The following is a 20497-nucleotide window of genomic DNA, read 5'->3' as shown; positions in this document are numbered from 1 at the left end:
TGATAAAGAACTGCTATGTGTTTCAGACCACTCTTAATAAAAAGTACATTCTGTCCTATCTTTTTTGAGCATCAGAAAGAACAGGGACATCCTTTAGGATGATCCTGTCCAGCGCATATTAAATAGGTTAGGGTCCACAATGATAAGGAGTGTGGCTTGAATGGAATATTTGACTGGCTGATGCCAATCTCCATTGTGATCATGTATGAAACATTAGAAGAAATTCTCAAACAAGTGATCAGATAATTGCATGACTATTTACTGACTGAATAATCGGCAAACTTATTACCATTCTTTCCAAGCGCAAACTAAGGTGGCTGAGTCCCTGTCACTTTGGAGAAATGACGCCACCCAAACATTAAGATAGTGGTTTCTGCACTATGGCAATGTGGGAGTCCATTATACAGTGGTATATATATTTGTAAATTAAAGAATTTTTGATTTGAGCCATCCAAAACAGTCCAACAAGGACCTATTTGCTTCCAGAAGGTAAAGAATGTTGAGATAGACAGAAAAAATGGGAGGGGGCTCGCTTGCTTGCTTATTCAACCCTTTGCTGCTGCTGCTGCTGCTGCTGCTGCTGCTTTTCTTCTTCTTCTTCTTCGTCTCCTTCTCCCTTCTCCTTCTCCCTTCTCCTTCCTTCTTCTGTCAATTTGCTTAAAGAGCAACCCAAAGTGACTTAAAACAATAAGATTAAACCCAATTATTGCAAACTCATTAAAACAAGCACAACAAAACCCAAAAACAGATCAGAGCAATTAAAGACAGCTCTTACAAGACCTGCCCAGGTAAAAAGGAAGGTTTTTGCCTAGTCCCTAAAACAGATAATAAAAATAGATAATAATATGATATAATTGTCCAAACATGGACAGTGTACATTGATACCTGGTATTTAGGAAGGAGGAACCAAGCACAGTACTTTCTTTTTTAACAGTGAATTAAAAATGTACAATATCTCAAAATACTTGTGCCTCTTGGCCTAATGGAATGGGCTGTGCAGGCTAAATTTCTCTTGCGGATAACACAGTGGTTTTCAAACTGTATGCCAGAGCCCACTAGTGTGCTGCAGGAGGGTCTGAAGTATGCTTTGAAAAAATGAAGTCGCCATGTTGGATGCAGCTATAACTCTGTACCCCTTGGACCAGGGATCTCCCTGGTCTGCCATTATATGGAATGTGATATCAACCTGAGGAAAGGAGTCAGGATGCACCAGGGTTCCCTCTTGCCGCCTCCGCCGAAGCAGACGTGTGGGGAAATCCCTGAAGCATCACCATTGCCCAGAAATCATGGTCCTGTTCCTGACTGACTGGGTAAAGAAGAGAGTGGGACACAAGGAGGGAATATTAATTAGGCTATTTTGCAATTGTTGTGGAAGCTGATTGAGAAAATGTACATGCTTTTTTTAGTGCAAGAGTAAGAGTGACGTGTGCATCCAGTTTTAATCTTGGGGAGGGGGGTGGGATACTTGCGCCCCCATGTATAGAAAGTTTAGGAAACACACTCTTAATGTCTTGATTCTGACGCTTCCAATGAAGCAGGATGTCTTTGATACAAATGGGCTGCTTTTCACCAGCACACCTAATTCTTTTCTTCTCTTTGCTAGGGTTTGACTGGTCCCATTGGCCCTCCTGGCCCTGCTGGCGCCAATGGAGAGAAGGTAAGAAAGCCTGCTGTAGCTGGGTTGTACTTGGCTATGCCATCAGCAGGCAGAGGCCTTGAGGCAACTTGTGAACATATTGGCCTCGGCAACATTCTGTTCCACATCTTGCTCCAAAAAGGAGTCTGAGTGTATTTTACAAAAGGCTAAAACTGGTTTCATCGTGACTTCCTCTCTCTAGGGAACCTCGGGAATTGTAGCTTTGTGATGGTGGACCAGGGATCTCTTTATGTCTGTATCCTCATTAAACTAATTTCCCAGGATTCCTTGGGAGAAGAACATGATAGTTAAATTGGGGTAAAATACATTTGTAGCACAGACATGCCCTATGTGTATGTTAACTAGGAAAGGACTGGACAGGAAGAGCTTGGGAGCACTGGAGGAACTGTAGCATGGTAGGAGGGGTTTGGGTGCATGAAAATGAAATGGAGAATGGAGTGGTCTTTAAAGATGCTAATTGAAGGTGAGGAAGGAGGTCTGGACCACACAGACCGGCAAGTAAAATGTGAAATCAGGAGATATGGATATGTTTGAGAGATGTAGCATTGAACTATCAATATTTATCTTTTGAACATTTGTTGACCTGTTTTATTTGGATGCTTTTTAAAAAAGATTTCCTGTTTTTAGCTTGCTTTGATGTATTTTATGACGGATCAGTCTGTTTCTGGTCTATGTTGTTTCATGCATGTTCATTCATAAGCCCATTTTGTCCCATTTCCTCATCAACCTATGATGCATGAAAAATCACATTTTTACAATGTGTTCTTTACATTTTATCATTTTTTATATTTTATCAAAAATACACATTTTTGTATGCATTTTAACATAAAAAGAGGCATTTTTGTACACGTTTTTCTGAGCTATATCTCCAAGTTAGGAAAAGTGTAAGAACCAAAGGATAACTGCATCAGGTTGGTTTGCTAAAAATGTGGACTGAACAAAATGTTTGATCTTTCCTAACTTTAGCTCTGAATTATGGGCTGGAGACTCCACTGCCTCACCATTTCTTTTTTCCTAATCCCTCCAGGGTGAATCTGGTCCTGCTGGCCCATCTGGTGCTGCTGGTGCTCGTGGTGCCCCTGTAAGTTTGACACAACTGTGCGTTCTTCTGAAGAAGTACATTGGAATGGGGGAAGATCTAGCTCGGCCTTTAGGATTTTAGAAATCCTGATAGGGATCTCGTTCTGTTCCTGTTAATAACACAGGCAAACAAACTCACCCCTTCCTGGGGTTGTTTTCGTACTGAAGGGAAATCTGTGCTGCTCTGGGTGTGTAGGTATCATCTAAGGAGGGGTCCTTGTTTTTTGACTGGCATTTAGCAAAGCCAATCGGAGGTCTATTTGGCTTTAGCTGGAGTCACATTCTTTCTATAGAGCATTTGTGAATTAGCGCTAGTTAACATTCCATGAAACTTTAACCTTACACTTTTGTTAAATGGCATGAGAAAAAAGTTCTCAGTACTGGAAGGTTTGTGCCTTACTATGCTGTGTATAGAAAAGATAGAGCCCAACATTCACTTTATGCCCCAGTGATGTAAGGTCCAAGAACATTTTGCCTTTGGGCAGGGAATGATAGCTGGTGGCCTACAGGCTCAGGTGGCCTCGGTGGCACGGAATGCGTTCTACCACCTTCGTTTGGTAGCCCAGCTACGCCCCTATCTGGAAAGCGATGACCTCACTTCAGTCGTGCGTGCTCTGGTAACCTCTAGATTGGATTACTGCAATGTGCTCTACGTGGGGCTGCCTTTGAAGACAGTTCGGAAACTACAGCTAGTGCAAACTGCAGCTGCTAGACTGTTGACGAGGACCAGGCGGTCCGCACATATAACACCTGTCCTGGCTCGTTTGCACTGGCTACTTATTTGTTTCCGGGCTAAATTCAAAGTGCTAGTTTTGACTTATAAAGCCTTACACAGCACTGGACCACAATACCTAGCGGAACGCCTCTCCCGATATGAACCTACCCGCTCACTACGTTCAACATCAAAGGCCCTCCTCCGAGTCCCGACCCACAGAGAGGCTCGGAGGGTTGTAACAAGATCCAGGGCCTTTTCAGTAGTGGCCACCGAATTATGGAACAGTCTCCCCGATGAGGTACGCCTGGTGCCTACACTTTTATCTTTTCGGCGCCAGGTTAAAACCTTTTTATTCTCTCAGGCATTTTAACGTAATTTATTTTTTAGCTTTCAATTTATACCAGGCTGTTTTACTGTTTAATATGTATGCTTTGTAATTTTATTGTATTTTACTCTATGTTGTGCACCGCCCTGAGAGCCTTTTGGCTGTGGGCGGTATAGAAATCGAAATAAATAAATAAAATAAAATAAATAAAACCATTTTATCCATTTCCTCAATGGCCCTTCCAAACTTTAATCAAGCTGTAGAATTGGGGGGGGGGGAACTGCTCACAATTTTACTTCGGAAAAGCAACAATGAATCCCCATGAATATTTCATATACAGTTAGTTGCATTGCTGTCTTGTGCACTTTTCTGAAAGGGCAAAGGATTACTAGTAGCCCCCTCCCCCCTTGGGAAGCAGATTTGTTCCTAAGGTCCACAGTTAATGACCTCCATGCCATCTGAGTAGAAGCTACTGATAGGTGAGAAGTCTGCCAAATGTATTATAGTTCTTACCATAATAACCCTGGAAATTGCTGGCTCTGGACTATTTCCTGGAATATAGAATTGACCCTGAGAATGCAGAAGTTGGGCAACCCTGGCATAGAGTACCCAGAGGATTGGCTCTTTCCATGGCTGACTGCTGTTTCTCTTTCAGGGTGACCGTGGTGAAGCTGGTCCTCCTGGCCCTGCTGGATTTGCTGGTCCTCCTGTGAGTATTGCTTGATATTTCTGTATCCGTATACCCCTTTCCTTTTTTGTGGCATGTTTCCATAACCCTGCATGCCTGTCTCACCATGGGCACATTTGTCTTCCCATTGCAGGGTGCTGATGGACAGCCTGGTGCTAAAGGAGAGCATGGTGAATCTGGCCAGAAGGGAGATGCTGGGGCCCCAGGCCCACAAGGCCCATCTGGTGCTCCTGGTCCACAGGTTTGTAAATCTAATTCCTTATCCTGGGCTGGTAGCCACTGACTAGTAAGAACTGGATGCAGATTCTTTTGAGATGCTAGAGGGGAGATGCTGCCCCATTGAAACAAGGACTGGGCAGCATGGCCAGAGCTTAGAGTGTGAATTGGGGCTTGAAGTTTACATGGGGAAAGTATTGGAGCAGACTCATAGGCTGTATAGAATCTCATTCATATGGGGCTGGGTTTCTTCCCCTAATTTAGTCAAACTAACTAACAAATTGTTAGTTAAACAAATTCATGGAGGACAAGCCCAACAACAGCTATTCGTTGTGGTGCCTCCATATTCAGAGGAAGTGTACTTCTGAATACTAGTTTTTGGGGTACAAGCAACTAGGTAGGGATGTTGTACTACATGAGAACTAGTAGGAATGGCTTCTGTACACATTTTATGTACAAAATGCATAACTCTGTTTTCATTTACTCTTACAAAAAAACAACAACCCACAATCCTGTATATCAGAGATCTGTCCCTTTTGCTCTGTGTAGCAGGCACACAGGCACCACTGATATCAGACAGGTTAGCATCATGCACAAGAGTGGCAGAGAGTAGACCCTGAAAGAGGGGGTGGAGGTCTGTCGGAAAGGATGCTGGAGCCAGAGGAGGGCTGGTTGCTTCTCTCAGATCTGTGCTACAGATATCACTGGCAGAAGATTAGTAAGAAGATTCATACTTATCCTTGCCTAATCTGGTTTTTCTTTTGTCCCTCTGTAGGGTCCAAATGGTGTGACTGGTCCAAAGGGAGCACGTGGTGCACAGGGACCCCCGGTAAATGTTTTATGGATAATTTGCATTAATCCTTCCCCTATAGGCACCTCTGACATTAGTGCAAATGGGTTTCCTCTCTTTGCTGATAACTGGCTATGACACAATTTTTAAAAAAATGAATTAGTGATGATTTGAAGCATCTGCTCTATAAGTCTCACAGTTTAGCACCTTGGAGAGTAGAAGTCAATGAGTATGCCAGTTGGCTAAATAGCTTTTCTCTGAAGACTAGTAGCAGAGAACCTCTTCCTCCCACTCTCCATTTTTTCCTCTGGTAACTTTGAAACCATGCCATGGTGCTTATGCTTTTGGTCTCATTCCAGTCTCTTGGGCCTGGGTTTTGTGAGGGTTAAAGGGATTCCTATACCTGCTTTTCAGCTCCCCCTAACTATTTCCTCTTTGAGATTTCTCTTCACATGCCTCCACAGGGTCAACTCAGCGAGGGATGAGAGGAGATGTGTTTGAAAGAGTATGTGCACAGCAGGGAATGTTGGTGTGTGTGACAGTGAGGAAAACAGGCCAGTTTAAATCTGGGAATGTGGGCCCAAGAAAAAAAGGTTCCACAGTCTGCTGTAGATCTTTACCTGGCTGTTATGTCCCATATAGCTCAGTGGTAGAGCACATGTTTTGTTGACACAAGGCCACAGATTCAGTCTCTGGTGTGTCAATGCAAGGCTTTTGGATAGGACGGTTGAGAAAGACCTCCATCTCAGAACGTGAGCTACTGCCAGTTCATGTCAGATTAGTCTTCCTCAACCTGGTGCCCTCCAGATGTTTTGGACTACAACTCCCATTAGCCCCAACCAGCATTTCCAATGGTCAGGGATGATGGGGTTTGTAGTCCAACAACACCGGGTGGGTCACAGGTTGGAGAAGACTGGTAAAGATGGTACTGGGCTAAGTCACTGTAAGACCTTATACTGTCATTAAAAGAACAAGATCAGACTCTAGGCCAGGTTGGTACTTAGCTCTTGGCTTCAGAAAGGTTTTCTAACTTTGGTATTCTTTAATGACAAGCAATAAGATGCAAATCAGCTTCAAGTGGAGCCACTAAAGTGGGATGGCTCTTTCTTAATTGGCTTTTCTGGGAAACCATTAAGATTTGTGTTGCCTGTTAGAGATGAGATACCTACAGCCTAGTCTCCTGCCCATCTGTGGGCTAACTGCCTTGCCTGATACTTTTAACAAAATTGGATGTTATGGATGTCATGGTCAACCTCAAACTAGGGCAGACATTGTCCCCAACAGCGGTTGTGTGGTGCGTTAGAAGTTTGGCTTTGACAGCATAGTCAGTTGGTGGAATCAGTACCAACAGTGTGTTGGTGGAGGGTTCCCCTATCCCCCCCCCACTCGTGTTCAAAACCAGAGAGATGCATTGTGTCTCTTTTCTTGCCTCAAGAAGGGCACTGACATGGGGCAGGGGAGAAATAGGACTCCCTCATTCAGTCTGTCCTCTATTTGATCTCGGCAGGTAATTTTAGAAACCAAAGAGGATTTCTTGGATGCTTTCCAAACTTCAGCCTCCCTGAAGACTGAGTTGAAAGTCTTCAGTGAGACAGGCTGAAAATCAAGGAGATGGTTGTGCAGCTTCTCTAACCACCCACCAGTGCCTCAAATGCTCCTGATGCAAGAACCCCTTTGGGTGGTCTGTTCATAACCTTTTTCTTTCTTTATTCCTTCCCAGGGTGCTACTGGATTCCCAGGCGCAGCAGGACGAGTTGGACCCCCAGGCCCCAATGTAAGTTCGTGGTCATTGTATGTGACTTGGTCCCAGGCTATGGTCTGAAAGCACATGAGGCTGCCACCTTGCTGAAGCTAAGCAGGTGTGGGTCTGGTCTGTGCCGGGATGGGAGGCCATCTGGGAACCACATGTATGTTGCCTTGAGTTTCTTGATGAAAGGAAGGTGGGGTACAAATGCAAGAAAATAAATAAATAAAAATGACAAGGCTTCTTGTTTTATTCTCATGATCAGCAACCAGGGAAGAGGTATTAAATGGGAACACACCCAGGACTTCTTACCAGCTTTTACATCTTTACCAAAAAGGTGGCTAAAGGCCTAAAGCATGAACCAAGTGGGTTTGTGAATAAAAGGAAACATTTAAGGGATAAGAATTCAAATTTATTTTGGGGGGAGGGCAGAAAACTGACAACTATGTTGAGATGAATCAAGTTAAATGCAACAAAGGCATACAGCAGATGTTTTAAGAATGAAGCAGGGTGCTAAATGCATAGAAACCATTAAGGGATAACTTGATGTGTTAACATCCCAGAGGAGGGAGATCTAGAAATGGCAGAACATGAGAAACTGAGGCTGTAGTTCTCTACACACTTACCTGGAAGCAGAGCTTGGAAAAGTTACTTTTTTATACTACAACTCCCATCAACCCAATCCAGTGGCCATACTGACTGGGTGGGGCTGATGGGAGTTGTAGTTTAAAAAAGTAACTTTTTCAAGCTCTGCCTGGAAGTAAGCCCTACTGAACTCAAGTGGACTTTCTTTTGAGTAGATATGGATAGGCTTGCACTGTGAAAGTAAGACTCTGTTGAGTGGAAACATCAAATGCTTATGTTGAGTTATTTTGATAAAACCATTAAAACCTAAGTCTTGTGGAAATCCCTTCTTCCATGGTCAGCATGAAATCACAGGCTACTATGTTTTTAGCTAGTAAAAGTGTGGTTTAGGGAGCAGCCCTAACTATGGAAAACCAGCATAATTTATGACAGTTTAAATTAAACCAGCATAAAATATGGCAGATCCTTACCTGGTTCAGGAGTGAGGCTACTGCGAGCAGAGCCAGCCAAAGCCTGGTAGAGGGAAAACAAGCTTTTAAAATAGAGTTTGGCTTACACCATGTTTTTTGCTGGTGTAAGTTCAGCCAGATTGCCAGGTCATGTGACTGAGCTGAATGGAGTTAGGATCCAGCAGAAATCTCCGCCCTGTCTGCTCCCACCTCTGGAATGCCCCCTTTTTGGGGACTTACAGTGGCCTCAGCTGAGCCTTGACTGAGCTGGGATGAGGGACTTACATTGGTGCACCTCTGGCTCAGCCAGGTTTGGGGACTTAAGCCAGAGTAGCCCCAGCTGAGCCAGAGTTCAGCTGGAGATCTGCCAGAGCCTAACTTGTTCCTCCTGGCAGATCTTGGGTTTGGATTGCTCCCTAATTCAAGTCTGATTTAGTCACCTACAGACTCTGACACTTTTGATAATCCAGATAGGTTAGGTTTGCTGGACTGCTTCCATAATTCTATCTGGCCTTTTGGTGTGATTCCCCCTTCCACCTAGGATTTGCCAGATTGTAAATCATAGAATTATAGAGTTGGAAGGGGTCTGTAAGGCCATTGTGTCCAACCCCTGCTCAATGCAGGGATCCAACTTAAGTTCCACTTTAGGTCCACTTTCACAACAAACAGTGGGGTTCAAAACTTGAGTGCCTTCAAGTCTCAAGAGTTTACAAAATGCATTTAAGTTCTTCTTTCACCTCCTTTAATATGAGCCAGTAAAGGAGGGAGAAACAACTTAGTCAGTCTTAAATGACTGTTGTGATACTTTATGTCCTGCTTTTGGAATAAGCTTTTGAATAAGCTTTTTAGTGTAGCAGCTTCAGGCTATGATGAGCTCCTGGCAAGAAAAATAGCACCTCATGGAATGTCCTCAAAACTATAGGTCTCTGGGGAGGTATTAAGTAAATTTGGGGGCAGATTGCACCCCAAATAATCTTATGTCCCATAACCTAACAACTCACAGTTCTCTTCTGGACAAGTTAGATTCATGCTCCCTCTCAACAGTACTAGTTTTTATGCAGATGATCCGTCTATGATCCTATTGGATCTTCCTGTTCCAGGGTGGACTCAAGTCACACACCCTACATCTAGCCCTTGTTTTTTTCTCCTAGGGCAATCCTGGTCCCCCAGGCCCACCGGGATCAGCTGGTAAAGATGGTCCCAAGGGTGCTCGTGGTGATGGAGGCCCAACTGGGCGTGCTGGTGATCCTGGTTTGCAAGGCCCTGCTGGTCCCCCAGGCGAGAAGGGAGAACCTGGAGAAGATGGCCCTTCTGTATGTATTCATCCTGCCCTTTTGCATACACAGCTGATCTGACTTGCTGCTTTTTCATTTGCAAATTTATTCTTGCCTTATTTTTAATCCTAGGGTGCTGATGGCCCACCTGGACCTCAAGGCTTGGCAGGTCAGAGAGGTATTGTTGGTCTCCCAGGTCAGCGTGGTGAGAGAGGCTTCCCCGGTCTGCCTGGGCCTTCGGTAAGTGGTTTGAGGAATTAAACATTGTATTGTGTTAAAGCATTTATATTATTTTATGTCATTTGAACATTTTGTCCATTGTCCATTCATTTTTTTTACAATATTTTAAGCAGCAGTGAGCTTCAATTTTTATCCCTACCCAACTTATTATTTTTGAGATTGGTCAGAAAAGGCCAGAGTGAAGAGCTGAGTATTTGTTGTTGCTTTCAGTGATCAATGTTTGACAAGGGGCACTTGCAAACAAACAGCCCCTTGGCTTGAAATTTAAGATGGTCACTTGAGGTGGTTGTATCTCCAAATGAGGGCTGATATTTAAGTTATGTATTTTTCCTAGCAGAAGGCAGCCTACAGTAGGTTAACTGTAGGCTGGCTTGCTCATTCTGCTAGAAAAAGCCTGTTCACTGTAAGTAACCAATGTTCCAGTCTGATCAGACCCATTGACAAACTGGGGAGATGAGAAGGATCCTCTGGGCATACCTCTAAAGGGGGCACAACCCATGTTACTGTCAAGAGCAAGGCTGTTTCCATGCTTCATCCTCCTAGAGGCGGTGGGAAGGCCTGGCTCCATACAGCGGAGAGAAATAAAGGAACAAAATCTGACTGGTGACATGAAAGAAATGGGGAGGAAACAATGCAGTATTAGGGTTGAGTAGGGATTGGCTTCAGTAATAGTAAGTGCCAATGATTTGAGTATTTTGATGTCCACAGTACAGAGAGAATCTGCTCCAAGCTTAAACTTTACCTCAACAGCCCTCTGTGGAGCTGTTGGGAGTGTATTTGGGACACCATAGCTTAGTGTAGAGCACATGCTTTTGCAGATATAAAAGGGTCCAAGTTCAGTCTCTGGCATCTCCAGTTAAAGGAATTAAGATTGTCCTGTAGAAAAAGCCCTCTGCCTAAAATCCTGGAGAGCTCCGGCTAATCAGAGCTGGCAGTACTGGATTGACTGGACCATCAGATGAACTTAGTAGTATAAGCCAAGCTCCCCAATATAGTATATTATCCTAGACAGTAAGGCTCTAGTGCTGGCCTCACATAATTCTGCAGGAATTATCAGTTCACAAAGCTGCTTTTTTTGAAAAACACAGGTTTCTAGTCATCAGGATTGTGGAGCAAAACTGCATGAATGGTTTCTACTTCAGCGTACAGAACAGAAGTGTGGAATTTGTGGCCCAACAGATGTTATTGGGACTCCAGTTCCCATCAACCCCTGTGAATGTGGCCAATGGTCAGAGTGATGGGAGCTGCAGTCCAGTAGCAGCATCTGGAGGGCCACAGTTTCCTACCCCTGGCTTGGAGTTAAAGAGAGGTTGAGTGAGGTTTCCTTTTTCACTTTGCTGCCATGACTGTCCAAGTAACCCCAAGTCTGCCCTGAGTGGAAGTACCTGTTCTGATTTGAGCTGAATTGTTCTTGTTCTTTTCAGGGTGAGCCTGGTAAGCAAGGAGCTTCTGGAGGTCCTGGTGACAGAGGCCCACCTGGCCCCGTTGGCCCGCCAGGTCTGACAGGTCCTGCTGGCGAGGCTGGACGTGAGGTGAACACAACCTGCTTGCTATGTGTGTGACTTGGAAAAGCAAAGGGAAATGCCTCCTATTTAAAAACTGTACACCCAGCTGCTGCCACCTAGCCGCCTGTGCCTGAAGCTTGATAGCAGCTAAAATTTGTCAACAGCTGGGGGTGGGAAGAAATGAAAACTTTTTTTTCTGATGCCCCAGAATGCAATGGACTTTAAACAAATACTAATATCATTTGTTCTCAACATGAACAGTGATTTTAAATTGTACAGGGAAAAAATGGGGGTAGCCGTGTTTTTTCTGGACGATTCCCTGTGAGAGTGACAGAATGTTCTATTTGCTTACCTTGTTCGTTATGATATACATACTCACTGGGAGGGGGAGCTGCGGTTGAGGGCTTATATTGTTTCTTATTATGTGTTCAGGTTCTGTATTATAATATTGGAACATGACAAATAAGAACTTTTTTAAAAACTGGAACATCATCGTCCCATTGCTCGCAGAGGGACTTGCTCTTGTAATTCAAAGTGTGGGGTGCCAGGGAGCTCCACTCCAGCTGGATGACCTGTGTTAGAGCATCCATTGGGGGAGGGAAATTATTAAAAAGACAGAGGCAGCACTGTAGCCCCCAGACCTTCTCTTAAGGGGAGCTGCAGGACTGTAGATTCTAAAGTGGATTCTTGGTCCAATCTGAGCCATGATCTGCCTAGATTGAATCAGGTGGTTCCACTTTTGAATCTGAGTTCTGGGGGTTCCTCCCCCATCTGTACCTGTGAGGGGTGCCATCTACACTCTCCACAGTACCAGCCTTAAAGGCAAAAGAGGGTCATGGATGGATATTATTTGTGGCAAAATGATTTGGCAGCAGGTCATTTTGGGTGTGTGCGTAGGGGAGGTTGCGTTTAAGGCTTTGACTCCCACTCTCATCTCCCAAGTCGCTCTCCAAAAAAAATGTATTTTTTCTCTGCATCATAGCACACCACTCCCTGAAAATGAGCCTCCTGTTTCCATGTGTGGCACTATTTCCAGAAATATTATCTACCAACCATTCAAGGAGCAGACTGCTTTCAGTCTAGTGGGCTGGGCTTTTCCTATGAGTGGATTTTCCCCCACACTGTATAGGAGGTAAAGGACAAATTATCTGCTGTACGCCCAAGCTGCAGCTACAAGCAACGTGTAAAAGAAGTGAATTTGGGAAGGTGGTCTGTGGAATGCTTGGAGAGGACTTGGGGCTGGTTCTTCAACAATTTAGGAAGCAGTTCTGTTTCTCGGCTCCGTCTCCTCATCTTGGCTTGGCTTGAGGACTGGTTCTGCAAGAGAAGCTGCAAAGGAGCTCGTTCGTACAGGATTAAAAGCAACGTGTTTGATCTAGTGTCTGCTCAACCTGATGCTTGACCTCAAAGGGAACAGGCTGGGAATAGGTGACGAGTTTCCTGCAAAATGAGAGGGTGCTATGGGCTGAATCAAAAAGGAATTGTCTTCAAACTCCCTTGGAAGACAGCATGCATGATTGTGATGTGTATTGGAAAATGCAGCTTGTCAAGCAAAGATTGTGAGTCAGGAACGGGGAAAATGTAATCCACTCTGTGGGACTGTTGGCTATGCCCCTGCTCAGAGAGACTCATCCAGCCACTTTCTTGGCCCCTAAGGAATAACCACCCACCATTCTTCTCATTCTCAGGGCAATCCTGGTTCAGATGGTCCCCCAGGCAGAGATGGCTCCCCCGGAGTGAAGGTGAGTATCCCATCTCAAAGATGCATTAACCATTGCACCTTCATCTTTGAAGATGTTTTGCTCAAGTTGCTTTATACTGAGTTATAGGGCCTTGGTCCGTCTAGCTTAGTATTGTCTACACTGACTGGCAGTGGCTCTCCAGGGTTTCAAATAGGGGTTTCTCCTAGCCCTGCCTGGAGTTGCCAGGAACTGAACTTTCTGTGTGCAAAGTAGATGCTCTACCACTGAGCTGTGGCACAACCACATTACCCCTTTTATTTCATTGGTGATTCTTCTAAAGTTGCTGATTTATTTATTTATTTATTTATTGAATTTGTTAATCACGTATCTGGCTGACCATCCAGCCACTCTAGGCGGTGTACAAAGCAAAATGATATAAAAACAACAGATCTAAAAAAACTAAACAATGAAATAACACCTAACCAGCATTAAAAATAACAGAATACAAGCAAACAAAACAATAACAACAAGGGATCTTGTTCTATCTCTTCTTCACTGCCTTTCATCTAGGTGCAAACTCAGGATGTAATTCAGGTGGAGGCAGGACACTTGCCCTCTGTATTGCTTGCCCTTTTTCCACAGGAGGACTGCCATCAAGCGGGTAACATAGCTCCACCTATCATCCAAAGGCAAGAATGTTTTGAAGTCAAGACTAGGGGCATCAGGCCCCTCCCACTCTCCAGTTCATTCTTGCCTTTCGTCCGTGCAAGTTGGAGTATAAGATAGCGTAGATAAGTTTTGTGTATCTGTTAATTAATTTAGTGTGTGTGGGATTGATTGTTCTTTTTCTGTCCTTGTTTTTTATTGTCCTGGGGAATTTCTTTGGGGGGTTGCTCTTCGCCCTTGTTTCCTCAGTCCCTGCCTGAACAGCGACTTACTGGGAGACCGCGGCTGCGGCTCTCCCTTCCTCAGGCGGCGGACGCAGCCTTAATCCAGGAGCTTGTGGCTGCAGCTTCCTGCTCTGCTCCTCCGCTGTCTCGTGTATTTTATAGATCGCCGCCTACTTTCGCGGCGGCTCCCTTGGTCTTTCCTCCCCAGGAGCCTGTGGCTGTGGCTCTTTTTGCCTTTCCAGTGGCCCTTTATTTAGTTGGGCTGCTCCGTCTCCCTCCCTCCCCGGCTCGTTCCTCGGCATTTTAAATCTCGCCGCGACTGACCTCAGGAGCCTGCGGCTGCGGCTCCTTCCCGTTTTGCAGCTTTCTTTGCCGATTGCCCCCCCCCCCCGCTAGCTGCGACTGTCTCAATGACTGTAGGGATTTCGCAGACCGTTCTGCCTCCTCGGCAGTGATTTTCACAGCTGGCCCTTAAAGCTGCTATTGAGTCCTTCAGCCCTACGGCTGTGGAGCTTATTTTGACGCCACTCTGCTGCAGCAGTGTTTTCGGTCGGCCCTGTTTCAGCTCACTGGTGTTCTTCAGTGACCGCCATTGCTTCTTCCTCGTCCCTATGCTTTTCTGATTGGCTTATTTTCCCGCTCTTTTAGCGGGCGCCATTTTATTCGTTCCCCCTTTTCCCACCCTTTCTGTTTAACCCTTACAACAGTAAAGGATTCTTTTCAAGGCCTTTTTTGTCAGTTTCTGTGTGTGTGCTGCAGAGTACAATAATAGAGGATTCTTTTCGAGGCCTTTTTTGTCAGTTTCTGTGTGTGTGCTGCAGAGTAGAACACAGGTCTCTCAACTCAAACTGCTGACTGAGGCTGACTACTGCAGCTGTTTGGAACTGTACATTCTGCCCCATCCGTGGCTGTGTACCAAGGCTGTTCGAAATTATACATTCTGCCCCATCCGTGGCTGTGTACTAAGGCTGTTTGGAACTGTATATTCTCCCCCATCCGCGGGCATATACTTAGCCATCTGAGCCGGTGCATTCTGCCCCATCCGTGGCCGTGTACTGAGCCTGTTGGGTCTGTACATTCTGCCCCATCCGTGGCCGTGTACTGAACCCCCTCAAAAATATATGATGGCGGAACAGCCAGTGACAGCTCAGGCAACCAAGCCTAAACAATCTAAGGCAACCAAGCACAAGCACACCAAAGCAGTTGCCAAAACCAAGCATATATCCAGCCACAGCACAACCAACGGGCACGCTACATCTCTGTCCCGGTTTCTGAGGAGGCGGGCCAAGAACCATTAACAAATCTCTTTAATTCTCTGGCCGCATCCTCCGAGGAGGGCTTTGCAGGGTTTCCTGACCAGCCAGCAGCCAGCTATCCTCCTCCCCTAGGGCTCATTCATCTTCTCGGCCTGCTGAACCGCCCATATCTTTGCCTCTACAAGTGCAACCATCTCCCACACCGGGGCTGCAGCTGTCTCAGGAGTTCATATCGCAACTACAAGACATGCTGTCGTTCTTCTCTCAAACGCAGTCACAGGTCACTGCCATGCCTCAGCGGAGTGTTTGCAGACAACCCAATGATATGAGCCACTATGCACGCAATGAGGCAGATCCATCATGCTCTCCAAACCCTTTTGACATTGCCAGGGGCAGGTTTGTTGATGACGTTTCTTGTGGGGAGGATCCATCATTTGCTATGCAAGCTGAAGGAGACGAGTGGAGTGATCAGTCGGAACAAGAGGAGGATACATCTTATTGCCTGTTTGATGCCTCCGATTATCAGGCCCTTGCTCGCAGAGTATTGAACACCCTTGGTCTCCAATCTACACAACCTGCGGCTACCACTCCCACTATTAAAGGGGCCAGGGTCCTGAAATCCCCCACACCAGCAGAGCACTACCTTCCTGTGCCAGATCCTATTGCCAAACTGCCCAAGGACGAATGGTCTCACCCATTACAAACACGCCGTTTTAACGCCCTTGCGGACAAGCTTTACTCTTTGGCTCCGGATTTTACAAGTAGACTGGCCGTCCCCAGCATAGACGAGCCGATTTCCAGTCTAGTCTCTAGACCCCTTTTGCAACCCCTCCAGACAGATTTCATTTCTCTCCTTGTCCCAAGGCACCATCCAGGCACTGCATCATGCAGACAGCCATACATCACCTCTTGGACACAGCGGCAGTAGAGCCAGTCCCTACAACAGAGAGGTCGGAAGGGGTGTACTCCCTCCTATTTACTGTGCCCGAACGAGATCTGTCATGGAGGGCAGTGTTGGACCTCAAGTTCATCAACCGTTGCGTAAAGTATCGCAGATTCAAAATGGAATCCCTCCACTCCATTACAGAAAGCCTTCACGAAGGAGACTTCCTTCGACCTAAAGGAAGCGTATCTCCATGTGCCTATTTGCATAGCCCACAGAAAATTCCTTCGGTTTGCCTTCGGCCCCCAGCATTTTCAATATCGAGCAATGCTGTTTGGTCTCTCGTCTGCCCCGAGAGTATTTACCAAGGTGCTACTCATCCTAGTGGCTTACCTCCGGCTTCAAGGGGTGCATATCTACCCCTACTTGGACGATCTTTTAATACGGGTGAGTTCCAGGGAGCTGGCTCATCGCCATCTAAAGCTCACGCTCCATGTCTTGCAGACCTACGGCTGGCTAGTCAATTTCGACAAAAGCCATCTCCAACCAACCCAACGCCTACAACATCTAGGGGTGATGTTAGACACCCTGCAGGCGACGGTGTTCCTGTCCCCGACCGCATAACCACTATCATAGACATCACACAGTCTCTGATGCACCACGCAACCGCAGACGTCATGCTTCTAGCAAGGGCTCTCGGAATGTTGGTGTCCACCATCCATATTGTGCCATGGGCTCGAGCTCATACTCGCCAACTTCAGTGGGCTTTGTTACCGTTTCAGCAGGACATTGCCAGGTCCAATCATTGAACAATCCCCTTGAACCCCGCACTGCGTCTTTCATTCCGCTGGTGGACGAAGGTCCAACATCTCATCCAGGGCACTCCATTCAGAGAACCTCGCAGGACTGTTATCACCACAGATGCCAGTCTCCTCGGCTGGGGAGCCCACTGCAACTCCCAGTTTGTTCAGGGGGTTTGGACCGAAGCAGAGCAGACTCAGAGCATCAATTGGCTGGAACTAAAGGCTGTCCACTTAGCTCTGTTCCATTTTCAGTCTCTGTTCCCCTTGGACCATGTTCTCATTCGAACGGACAACACGTGTGCGAAATCTCATTTAAACAGACAAGGGGGAACCAGGTCCCATTCTCTGCAGAACCTAGCTTACCTCATATTCGACTGGGCAGAACAACATCTACAATCCTTGAAAGCAGAACAACTCAGAGGAATTTGGAATGTGACAGCAGACTGGCTCAGCAGACAACAGGTTTTTCCGGGAGAATGGAAACTTCATCCGACCATTTTCCATCTTCTCCAGCATCGGTTCGGCGTCTTCTCAGTCGATCTGTTTGCCTCCAGTCGCAATTGCCAGCTACCCAGGTACTTCGCACGATACCTGGACACGACAGCGGAAGCGGTGGATGCTCTGTCGCTACCGTGGCCAGATGGCCTATTGTACGCCTTCCCTCCAATACCACTGTTGGCCAGAACCTTCAGGAAGGCACGACGCGAGAGGTCCAAGCTGGTCCTTTTTTTTTTTTTTCAATAATTTTTATTCAGATTTTCATAAAACATACAAGACAAAATCATAAAACATTCAAAGACAAAAAACAAAATCAAAAATAGTTAAACAAAAAGAAAAAAAAAAAAAAAAACAAAAATAAAAAATAAAGAGTAAAATATTGACTTCCCATTTGTCAAAGATCAAATCAGTTATAAGTCTATAATATATAACAATCCTGTCTCTTAAGTCATATTATAAAATCACTTTCCTCCAGTAGTTATCTTACTTAATCATCAAATCTCATAAACATTACTTTATTCTTTCCACAAAAAGTCAAAGAGAGGTTTCAATTCTTTAAGAAATATATCTATCAATTTTTTTTTCCAGATAAGCATATCGATTAATCCATCTCATTACTAATTATGATAATCTTATTGTCATAACCATAGTCAAAATAAACATTTCAATTAATCCATCACATCAGAATCTGTTAGGTTCAGTAATTTCAGTAGCCATTGTTCTATTATCTCTAGTAATTCCATTTTCCATCTTCCATCTTCAGTAGTCTTGTTAAGTCCAGTAATTTCAATATCCAATCTTCCATTATCAGTATTCCATAATAATCTTGCTGTCAAAGCCATAGTCATATAGTAAGAGTCTGATGGGAATTACCTCTATCCCAAATATTTTCTTGCCATCCATTCTGAATAGGTTGCTGAAATACTGCTGTAAAATCATATCTCTGTTCTTTTTTTCAAAATACACTGGGTCATCTCTTAAAAGTTTTTCCATTGTCACATGGCTGCAGTTAAGTCCATAGATTTTCTCTATATTGGGCTCCATCACATCATTCCAGTCCAGAAGATAGTCCATGCCATTGATAACTTTATCTCTAGAATCTTCATTAATTTCTTCAGAGATAACATTGAGTTCCAAACAATAGATTTTATTTCTAAAGTCCATAGACTCCAAATCTTGTTCCTGTTCCACGTTTGTTCCAATCTCCGGGATCTCCTCTCTCACAGGGACCCCTATTCCAGTCTCCAGGGTCTCCTCTCTCACAGGGACCCCTGTTCCAATCTCCGGGGTCTCCTCTCTCACAGGGACCCCTTCCAGGGTCACCTCTCTCACAGGGACCCTTATATCTTTAATCTCCTGCTTCATTTTACTCAATTCAATTTTCATTATCTCAATCTCATCCATTATTTTCTGAAACATAGTTATTTCCAGATTCTCAGCCACTTTCTTAATTGCCATTTTAAAAGAAAAATATAGGAAAACCACTTCTTATTTCAGCAACAATTGGGTTAATACTCCAAACTTGGTGACATCACAGTATAAACAGAGCAGACAGCCTTATCTCTCCAATAGTTAAGTAAACAAAATGCAGTTCCCAGGATCGAAACAATTAATGGCAATCGTCAAGAAACAGATTCGTCAAAATAAAATAGACCAAAAAGAGAGTAGTCTCAAAACAGTATAATATTTTTCAAAATAAAAATCTGGAATAGAAATCCCTCTTCTGTGTATATCTTTAGAATGCAAATCCAGGACAGCTTTTTGCAACAAAAACAGAGATAAGCTATTAATTAGTGCGTAGCAGAGAGAAGTTACGGCTCCCCAGTGAGATGTCAAAAACCGATCAATCTGGCAAATCTCTTTTAAACAGCAACTGGTCCAAGCTGGTCCTGATAGCACCATTTTGGCCCCGTCGACTGTGGTTCTCAGATCTCCTTGCCATGTCAGTGACGGACCCTTGGACTCTCCCAGTCAGGCCAGACCTCTTATCCCAGGGCCCAATATGGCATCAGGACCCCAATTGGCTCAACCTAACAGCGTGGCTTTTGAACGGGGACATTTGAGGTCTGCTGGCCTGTCTGACGCTGTTATTGACATTATATTGGCCTTGAGACGACCATCTACCACTCGTATATATCAACATATTTGGGTGGCATTCTCCAGGTGGTGTCAGTCCCAGCACCTTGATCCTTCCCAGGCCACAATACAACAGGTGCTGCAATTCCTTCATAGGGGCCTCATGATGGGGCTTAGACCCAACACCTTACGTCGGCATGCGTCCACTCTGTCGTCCATTCTCTCAGTGTCCTCCGCCGGTGCTACTATTGCCTGGCATCCGTTCATCAAACGTTTTCTGAGGGGAACCGCTCTACGCTCACTGGCTGTATTCCACCGCTTTCCCACATGGAGTTTGTCGAAGGTTCTGCAGGCTTTACAATGCCCTCCGTTCGAACCCTTTAGGACTGTGCCTTTACGTCTGTTGTCATTCAAGGTCCTGTTCCTGATCGCGATCACCTCTGCGAGACGAGTTTTGGAACTGGGCGCATTGTCTTCTGCCCGCCATCTCTGTGTTTTTCACAAGGACTCTGTTGTGCTGAAGACTGATCCTTCCTTCCGTCCCAAGGTCAATTCAATTTTCCATTGCAACCAGGACATTGTTCTTCCTTCCTTTTGCCCGAATCCTACCCATCCTCTAGAGAAGGCTTGGCATTCGTTGGATGTTCAGACCCAGGATATACGACGAACTGAGTCTTTATATCCTTTCATCCACGTTCTATGGGGCATAAAGTAGCTAATTCCACCTTATCCCGCTGGTTGAGCGCATGTATTACCTTAGCTTATGAGTCCCTTAAGCTTCCTGTTCCATCTAAAATAACGGCTCATTCCACTAGATCAGCGCCCACTACGGCTGCTTTTGCTACCAACGCTCCTGTTGCTGATATTTGCAGAGCTGCTGTTTGGTCTACCCCACATTCGTTTATAAGACATTACAAAATAGATCGTTATGCCTCTGCCGATGCCTCTTTTGGCAGGCGAGTTTTGCAACAGGTTCTTAATGATGATTAGGATGTGGGTGGTCCCTCCCTGTTATGGGCTGCTTTGGTACATTGCGCTTGATGGCAGTCCTCCTGTGGAAAATGGACCATTGGTCTCACCTGAAGGGTGATTTTCATAGGAGGACTGCCATCACGACCCTCCCAGTTGGAGGATACCTAGA

At 45.2% G+C, this 20497-nt stretch overlaps 1 protein-coding gene across 4 annotated transcripts in view; it reads left to right on the top strand.

Annotated features, from left to right (window-relative positions):
• Nucleotides 1-20497, top strand: part of COL2A1 (collagen type II alpha 1 chain) — a 75181-nt gene that overhangs the window by 31285 nt on the left and 23399 nt on the right. For all 4 annotated transcript variants that reach the window (XM_061614706.1, XM_061614705.1, XM_061614707.1 and 1 more), the window contains 10 exons: nt 1604-1657; nt 2685-2738; nt 4433-4486; nt 4599-4706; nt 5457-5510; nt 7192-7245; nt 9401-9562; nt 9656-9763; nt 11188-11295; nt 12957-13010. In XM_061614706.1, the coding sequence (XP_061470690.1) occupies nt 1604-1657; nt 2685-2738; nt 4433-4486; nt 4599-4706; nt 5457-5510; nt 7192-7245; nt 9401-9562; nt 9656-9763; nt 11188-11295; nt 12957-13010 (810 nt within the window). The remainder of the gene's footprint in view (nt 1-1603; nt 1658-2684; nt 2739-4432; nt 4487-4598; nt 4707-5456; nt 5511-7191; nt 7246-9400; nt 9563-9655; nt 9764-11187; nt 11296-12956; nt 13011-20497) is intronic.

Source organism: Rhineura floridana, chromosome 3, assembly GCF_030035675.1.
Source record: "Rhineura floridana isolate rRhiFlo1 chromosome 3, rRhiFlo1.hap2, whole genome shotgun sequence".
Taxonomy (NCBI): domain Eukaryota; kingdom Metazoa; phylum Chordata; class Lepidosauria; order Squamata; family Rhineuridae; genus Rhineura; species Rhineura floridana.
The sequence above is the reverse complement of the archived record's forward strand: the minus strand, read 5'-3'. Positions and strand labels throughout refer to the sequence as shown.